Source organism: Pyrus communis, chromosome 11, assembly GCF_041283825.1.
Source record: "Pyrus communis isolate YQ-2024b chromosome 11, ASM4128382v1, whole genome shotgun sequence".
NCBI lineage: Eukaryota > Viridiplantae > Streptophyta > Magnoliopsida > Rosales > Rosaceae > Pyrus > Pyrus communis.
In genome coordinates this window covers 1,430,164-1,439,713 of record NC_142575.1, presented here as the reverse complement: position 1 = coordinate 1,439,713, position 9,550 = coordinate 1,430,164, and the positions used below count along the sequence as shown (strand labels likewise).

At 38.5% G+C, this 9,550-nt stretch overlaps 1 protein-coding gene across 1 annotated transcript; it reads left to right on the top strand.

The window, feature by feature from the left end:
• Positions 1-2,778: 2,778 nt before the first annotated feature.
• Positions 2,779-5,429, top strand: LOC137743469 (G-type lectin S-receptor-like serine/threonine-protein kinase LECRK3). The gene has a single exon (XM_068483364.2). It carries the CDS (start codon positions 2,860-2,862, stop codon positions 5,272-5,274), a length of 2,415 nt encoding a protein of 804 aa, XP_068339465.1. The 5' UTR covers positions 2,779-2,859; the 3' UTR covers positions 5,275-5,429.
• Positions 5,430-9,550: the final 4,121 nt, after the last annotated feature.

Genomic DNA, 9,550 nt, shown 5'->3' with positions numbered 1-9,550 from the left:
TGCGGTTCTCTACTATGATATTTCATGTCTTGAAACTTTAAAACCATCAAATTATAAAGCAATATAAAATCCCAATTATGATTAGTTTACGATTTACTACACCTAATACATGTCCACCTCGCACAAGTTGTTTATTACGGAAAACTAAACGTTGAAATCTATGTGCTACATTAAAATAAAATTTGAACATCACTCTCAACAAGGTTTAAATATGCTTTGGCACCCCTGTTACACATAACTGACACTTTTGTTTTTGTTTTTTTTTTTTTTAAATAACTGGATTGATCATTTTTTGACATTTGATTGCAGAAATAATAAATTTTTAGCATGCAGTTATTATATCATCGTTTGATGGTCGTAAAAAGTAAAGAGATGATTTGAGATAGTTTTTTTTATTAAATTTGAATTCATTATGTTAGTTTTATGTCATTCATATATGATTAACATGTCACCGTATCTTGTTTTTCAACTAAATGTCAAAAAGTAATCAATTCAGCTAATTGGGCATTTTTCTGCAGCTTGTGCGGCTGCCCATAATTTCAGTTTGCGGGGTTACGATTTTAGTTCACTCAGGAGCTGCGATCCAGCAAACTTTCCACGTCAAAGAGTCAAATTAAAACTTGTAAAAACATACAAAGTGAAAGTAAATTTGCCTTTTCGACTTCATAGGCACCATTGATGACGATTTCTTCCTCCATTGTACTTTTTCGTCAAAATAAAAGATAAAAAGGGTAAGTGCAGGTGTAGGTGTGAGATTAACTTAATAACACCCTAGTAAGTGTTTTGCGATAATCATATATATATATATATGAGTATAAGTTTTATTTTATTTTATAGAAAATTGAAGACTTGGGTGTTAAACAAAAAAACATTCTGAAAAATTAGAGGGGTCGGTCCTGGGCCAAGTCCAAATGATGAGCCTAAATAGAACCAGACCGAATATAATGGTGGGCCTGATCCAAATACAACTAGACCGACCGTGATCAGAGCCTAAATAAAAACTAAAACAAAATACTACATGGAATAAAGATGTAGAAGGGAGTCCCGCTTAAGGGCCTCAGGCCATGGAATATAAGTAAAACTTGGTGCTGCAATAGGATGCTTACTGAAATATAAGTCCCGGTTTACCTCTAACAAGGTCGTTTGTATTCACTTTGATCTGAGGACATAGAAGAGGATGCTAATGAACAATAACTATGACAGGAGTTTATCCCAAGATAGACTAAAAGTTGCTTACCCAAAACACCACGAATACGACTAGGAGTGAAAACTTCAACTGTCTAATCCAGACTAAAGTAGAACGAAAAATGCACAAAATAATAAGGGCTTACTTTTAAACTTCACATGTATTACTCTAGGTGATTTTGACACGACCGGGAGATTTATATTTTTCTAGACAATCTTGCATTTCTACTTTGTCTTTCAAGATGACTACGGAGGGGCACACTCTTATCATGATCCCTTCAACATATTGCACGAAATTAAGCCTATCATGATAGCGTGAGTTCAAATTTCGTCGGTGGCTAATTTAATATCTAATCTAACAAAATATGTTGTTTGACAAAAAAAAAAAAAAAAGCCTAGTATGAGCCTTTTTGCTCCATAACTATGGTGTATTGTTACCATATGCCTAATCAATTGACATGGGTCCTTTAACCTAATTCTAATTAAGTTTCACATTAAATGTTACTTTTTCAATTTTGAAAAAAAAAAAAACCCAAGATTAAGTGAAATGATTGATTATGTGTATTGTGAGCATACATCATAGTTCTATCAGAGCTTCTCAAAAAAAGATGTCAAAATCCTAGGTGGAATGTCACTATGCATATTGACATCAAAAGTCTCTCTAGCCGAAGTGTTATTTGCTGACTGGATTTGAAGACTTTGTGATTTGAGATCAAATTATCAATGTCAAATTTATTTTTAATTCATTTTAATAGTAGATCTCTTATTCCACTAATATTTTAACCAATAAAAATTTTGTTTCAACATTTTTTTAATAGTTAAAACCATATAAAGTTCTATTTAAATAATAAAATAACATTTGATAATTTGATTAGTGAAGTACAAAATTTAACACAAAACTTAATTGACACATTAGCCATCAATTATAATTTGAATCTTAAATTTGAAATTTTCTTTAAAAATGATCTCAGATATCTTATTAAACCAGGTGACTAATTGGAGCCAGATGGCAGGTAACTACATAAGTCACCTGTGCTGAGTCCTCTCACAAACGATTTGAAAAAGGATCAATCATGGCAGATATTACACTTGGAGATTTGCCATTTGAGTAATGGATGCTATCTTTTTAAATCTTAAAAAAGAAACCACAATTCGATGCATCATTCCCACAGTGTCGTAGGCTGTGGCCTTTCGATAAAATATATAAACAAAGCACCTTAAAAACAATGCTCATAGGATTCATCATGTACCGTTAGATTTTTATCCAACGATTATAATCATTATAACTTTAAAAGGACTTTCCTGTTTGTAACCATTGAATAAAGTAAATAAAGCACATCATGGACCGTTAGATTTTTATCCAACGATTATAATCATTATAACTTTAAAATGACTTTACTGTTTGTAACAATTGAATAAAGTAAATAAAGCACATGAAGCTTGAAGGAGTCAAACAAGACGGTTTCCAAGTAAAGCCACCGAAATTCAATCAGTCACCAAAATGAGCTCATTGCTGACGTTGTTGTGGTTTGATCCTGTAATTTAAATACGAAGAAATCACCTGGTCGTCCAGCAACTAAGTTTTTTATTTCATACTTGAAGAGGATGAAATAAAAAATTGCGAGTGATTGAAACAGAAAATATAGTTTATTTGAAAACCTTTGTAATTTTGCCATGGCCTGTCCACTGAAAAATCTTCTCTTCTTCTTCCTTTTCACGTTTCTACCATTCCCCACCACTGCTCAAACTTATAGAAACATATCTTTAGGCTCATCCCTCACTGCACTGAAAGATGATAACTCGTCCTGGCTATCACCATCTGCTGAATTTGCTTTCGGTTTTCGACAAATCGCAAAAGATGGGTTCCTGCTAGCCATTTGGTTCGATAAGATACCAAATCAAACCATTGTCTGGTCAGCCAATGGGGATAATCTAGTGCCAAAGGGATCAAAAGTGGAGCTTACGGTCGATGGCGAGTTTATTCTCAATGATGCAACTGGCAAGCGAATATGGTACACTCAATCTGCCGGTAGTGGAGTTGCCTATGCATCCATGCTAGACACCGGAAATTTTGTGTTGGCGAATGGAAATTCATCCAATGTGTGGGAGAGCTTTAGTTATCCAACCGATACAATTCTACCCTCACAAACTCTAAATCAGAATGGCATACTCTATGCGCGCTACACGGCAACAAATTACTCGACTGGTAGATTCCTGTTTTCACTAAAACCTGATGGGAATCTTGTACTTGCGACTACAAGGTTCCCACAAAATACGCCCAATCAGGCGTATTGGTCGGTGAAAAATCCAAATATTGGATTTCGATTCATCTTCAACGAGTCTGGCTTTATGTACGTCACATCCAAGAACGGAAGCTTACTCAGTACCATATCATCCAATACGGTTTCAATGCAAGATTTCTACCAGAGAGCAACACTAGAGTATGATGGAGTATTTAGGCACTATGTTTTCCCAAAAAGCACTAGCTCGAGCGCCCGAAGATGGCCTAAGGTTTGGTCCACTTCCTCATCCCCATTCGTACCTCCAAACATCTGCACGTCGATTATGGAATCAACCGGCGGTGGGGCATGTGGCTTAAACAGCTTTTGCACGATTGAAGATCAAGGACCGACTTGCCAGTGCCCAAATGGTTACTCCTTTATTGATCCGGAGGATGAGCGCAGAGGATGCAAGCAAAACTTTGCTCCACAGAGTTGTGGTGAAACGTCAAAGGAGGAGACGGATCTATTCGAATTTCAAGAGCTGAATTACGCAAATTGCTGGGGCGGAGACTACACGCTTTTTGAGGGGGTACCTGAGGATTGGTGCCGACAAAATTGCCTAGATGATTGTTTTTGTGCTGTGGCAGTTTACAACAGCCGTGGACAGTGTTATAAGAAGAGACTCCCTTTCTCGAATGGGGCAATTGACCCCAATATTACTGGAAAAACTCTGATAAAAGTTGGGAAACAAAATTTGACTGTGAAATGGGGTGGAGGTTCCAACACAGAAAAGAAAGACAATAAAACTTTGATCCTTTTCGGATCAATCATCCTGAGTGGCTCTGGGGTTCTAAACTTCCTCCTACCATTGATAACCTATTTGGTTGTTTCCCGAGCCTATTCGAGAAAAGCGAGGGTGTGTCAACCTTATCCAGTCATCTCTGGTATGAATTTGAAGCATTTCACTTATGAGGAGCTAAACAACGCTACGAACCAATTCGAGGAAGAGCTAGGACGCGGTGCTTCTGCAATAGTCTTCACAGGAGTTCTAGCCTCTGATAATGGGAAGAGCGTTGCTGTCAAAAGCTTAGACACTAGGGTCAGAGAAAATGATTTGGAATTCAAAGCGGAAGTGAGTGCTATTGGCCGAACAAACCACAGAAATTTAGTCCAGCTACTTGGATTTTGTTATGAGGGAGAGCACCGAATTCTTGTGTATGAGTTTATGAGCAACGGATCTTTAGCGGGCTTCCTTTTTGGAGAGCCGATGCCAAACTGGTATCAAAGGAGGAAAATCGCCTTGGAAATTGCAAGAGGGCTGTTGTATTTGCACGAGGAGTGTAGCAGCCAAATCGTACATTGCGACATCAAGCCTCAAAACATTCTTCTTGATGACTCTCTCACTGCAAGAATTTCTGACTTCGGTTTAGCAAAGCTTTTGAGAATCGACCAGACTCTAACCACAACCGGAATCAGGGGAACGAAAGGTTATGTGGCCCCTGAATGGTGGAAAAGGTTGCCTATCACGGCAAAGGTTGATATTTACAGCTACGGAATTTTGTTGTTAGAGATTATTTTCTGCAGGAAGCATTTCGAGGCAGAGGTAGAGGATGAAGGTCAAATGATACTAGCTGATTGGGCGTATGATTGCTATAAGCAGAATAAGCTGCACGAGCTATTCAAGAATAACGATGAGGCAATGCATGACATGAAGATGGTGGAGAAGTATGTGATGATTGCAATATGGTGCATTCTGGAGGATCCATCGCTTAGACCTACCATGAAGAAAGTCACATTGATGCTCGAAGGAACTGTCGAAGTCTCAGCTCCACCCGATCCATCTTCTTTCATAAGTTCAGTACTTTAAGTTCTTCCAATAATAATCCATTTCTTATGTATATCAAAATTTGTGTATTTTTATTTTCCAGTAGTCTTTAGCTCTTAACATACTATACGGTATTGAATGTATGATAATTCTCTTGAACTGTCCGAATAAATAGAGGAATTATCAATGGTATAAAACCTGATCCGTCATTTTCCATGTCTTAATAAATAGAGGAATTATTGATGGAGGAACCTTAACCATTTTTATGAGCAGGTTGGCCTATGTGTTAAGCCTAACGACAGCACGTACTCCACGCCACACAATTTGTGTTGTCTGCGTGCTTGACTTGAAAATTCGCCATACATAAGGGAGCATGTGAGGATGTAAAGGTAAAAGAGTCACATCGGTGAAAAGATAAACCTTGAAATTGTCACATCCTAGTCTGCATGGTAAGATATTGTCTGCTTTGGACCAAACCTTGAAATTGTCACATCCTAGTCTGCATGGTAAGATATTGTCCGCTTTGGACCATGCCCTCACGGGTTTGTTCTTGGGCTTCCACCCAAAACGTGTCTCTCTATAGGGAGGTGGGCATGTACATATAAAGCACATCACCTCCTCCCCCAGAGCGATGTGGGATCTTACAATCCACCCCCTTAAGGGCCCAACGCCCTCGTTGGCACGCTTTCGGCCGGAGAGTGGCTTTGATATTAAATTGTCACATCCCAGTCCGCATGGTTTAGGGTTTAGTCCGCTCTGGGCCACACCCTCATGGGTTTGTTCTTGGGCATGTACATATAAGGCACATCACCTCCTCTCCTTCGGACGATGTGGGATCTTATAAAAGGATGGAATCCACATTCCTATTTTTACCTATCACACATCTTTCTTAATTTTTGACCATTAGATCAAATGAATTGAAGAAAATCAACAGACATAAATCAACAAGTGTGTGAAAAGTAAAAAAATGTGTATGAATAATAGTACTCTTATTAAAATTAAAACTTAACACTTTACAAGTCTTCATCAACACGTCTTTGTTTATCAATTATAGCTTGTTCACTTATAAAATAGGAAAATTTGGAAAAATAACTAAAATTTAGACCGCATTTAGAATTATAACCACTCTTCTAAGTTTATGATAATTATAATCAAAATTTGATATGAAATTACTAATTTACCCTTAAAGGACTAAAAACCTATGCGTTATGCTCCTAACCGTGAAAAAAGTTGTTGGCAGACGTCGCCTCGCAAGCCACTGAATGCAGACCACGGCTGCTGCCATGACTACGACGTCAAGCCCAGTTTCCGTCTAATTAAGTCTCGCGGTTCTTCTTCGCTGCTACCTCCCCAACGTTGAGCTTCCTCCCTGCCATGACCACCATGCAGGTTCTGCAAGCTCGACCTCTCTGTCTTCGACACTTACTGTAGCTCCACCCTACCCCACTTTCCTCCATTTTTTCTCCAACGCACACTGTAGCTTCGCCCCCCACCCCACCATGTTCCAGATGGCCACATGCCCCCTAAAATCATCCCAAAAAAGTGGCCACACTTGAATTATTCTTCACCCAGCTGGAAAAATTGATCAGAAGTCCTCACCCAAAATTATAAATTAAAGCAAACTAAAAAAGTTTGGAGACAAAAGGAAGAAGATGGTGATGAAGAAGCAAGTCCAGCAGCTATCCAATGCCAGAAATGATATCAGAGACAAAACCCAATTGGAAAAATTTGAAAGATTTAGAAGAAAACCCAATACAACTCAACAATCATTTAATTCACATAGGAGATAATGAAGTTAAATTGATAATCTTATGTTCTAATTGTACCTATTTCTTCTTCCTCCTCCTCCTTCTTCCTTTGAATACCCAGAAGCCAAAAGTTTGAAGCTTTTTAAGACTAGAGAGAGAGAGGAAAAAAGGCAGAGAGAAAGAGAGAAAGGCAAAAACGCATGTGTAAAGTGAATGAACCAACAATCGAGGGGAGTCATTCTCTCCCTGAGTGAGAACAGCAACAAAACTAAGCTTTCTCTTCTGCCGCAAAGCCTATTTCCGTTTAGGGTCGGTGCCAATCCCTGCTTTTTCTCTTTGCGTTCTATTTCTGCTTTTTGTTGCTTTTTCCCTACTCTCCTTCTTGTTCTCTTTACCTATGCACCCCAATTGCCAATGATCTTGCTGCCCTCAGGTCAGATCTTCCTTTTCCCTATCCATCTATCTGCATATCGCATCGGTGGCACTCTGGCACAAGTAGTTTCTGAGAACATATTTAGGGTTCACCGCATTCATTGATGCCTTCCTCTCCTCATCTGAGATGCCGCTTGTGGCCAGCTGCACAAGTAGCAACCATAATGTGTGAGAAAATCAAATGACATGTTCGCTTTTGACGAGACTCTAGCCACTGGATGAGTTTAATAAATATTCTGAGCGAAATAACGTCTATGATGAATACAGTATCGGTATCAAACCAATATACTTTTCCTAGATAGAAATCATAAGAAAACCAGAGTTCATCTTACCTCCTCTACGTAGATTTTCACCCAGCTGATCCATACCTCCTTTCACTACTGCCCAATGTCTAATAGAACAGCCTTTAGTGGGTTCAACAACTCCTCTTCGGGAATGTTAGGATCAGCTTTGATATTGGATAGCAACCAAAAAAAGTTTGTGTAATCCACTTTGGGGATCAGCTGTTTAATATACTTGGGGAGATCAAGTTTTTTGGTCATTTTAGCTTGATAGTCATCCATGAATTTGGTTCCATATCCGTAAAAGATCCCCAGAAAATAAAAAATTTAATTAATTCCCACTTCAACATACATTTAATTACGATAAAGGTGTAGGAATGAAAAGTACCCTTACACTGCATAATTCACCTCCATATCATCTATCAACTTGACAGCTACAAGAGTTCTGGTGAATTGTGCAATATTCCACAACCCAATATCAGGCTGATTTGCAAAACAATATCTCCTCCCAGGAAGATCCGTGGTATTTGGCGTGTAACTTGGATCAAATACATCCAGAAGTCCAAATGGACCATAATCGATGGTAAGACCCAAAATGCTCATAATGTCAGTGTTCAACACATCATGAGTAAAACCAACCCCCTGCCATCTGGCAACCAAGGAAGCAGTACTCTCAGCAACCTCCACCACCCAAGCTGTTAAAAAATCATGATGGGAGCAAAGTTCAGAAAAACAGCTAATTAAGTAAGCCCGAGTGTAGAACTTCTATCAGAAACTATTTTCAGAGTGGCGGCAAAGGTAGATGAGAGAAAAGACCAAGGTTCATCATAAAGTGAGATTGCCATTCTCAATTGTAGCAACCACATTGGCAGAAATCTTGCACTAACAAATCTTGAGAAAACATGTGGAAATTTGGTGACTCCATATGTACAAATATTTGGGGGACTAATTTAGCATATTTCCACGTACGAGTTATAATAGTGTCATGTTATTTACAAACTGATCTAATTTCCTAAAGTGCCAACCACAAGGTTCTTGTGCAGAGGTAAAAACAGATCCACATTCGAACATCAAAGGACCATCAAAATCATTACCCATAATATATGCTGTCAAACACATTTTTTTTCTTCTTCTTTCTGATTCTACTAAACTCACTCTTAAGATGAAGTTTATTTTCTCATCCATGTTCACAAAAAGCATTAACACTTGATGTTTCCGGGAGCACAAGAAACAAGAATACTCGCTCTTTAGGAGGCTTTATCCACCTTTGGCACAGTTCCATCAAAGCAAGAGATCTATCACAATCAACCCTACCAATGGCACATTTCCATAGCCAAATTACGGGAGCTCGATAAGGATCTATCTGTCTTTCACAATTCTAATCACAACATAACACCCCCCTCAGCTAGTCATCATCAAACTGGAGCTCAAAGCAAGAAATCAAATCACAATCAAACCTATCAATGGCACAGTTCCATAGCCAAATCAAGCTAACCCAACTAACAACACTCTGTAAGCCACTCAGCAACTTCTAGATTGAGTAAGTACAAATTTCTAAGCAGTTATGTATAAATTTAACAACTTTTCCGATTTGGGCACGAAACAATAGCGCAAGTGAAAGCCTTTAACTAGCCCAATGGCTCGGACCGTCGGTGTTGGGCCCATAAGATCGCCTAACTGATGGGCGTGGGCTACTGATGCTTTTGTTGATTTGCGGAATTGAGTCACCCAATAACTCCATTTGGGAGGGGTGGAATTGCTCTAACAGATGAACCACCGTTAACTTATACATTGAATAATTTTTGTTATACAAAAGAAAAATTATTAAAATTAAATATATACCGACCATTTGACTGG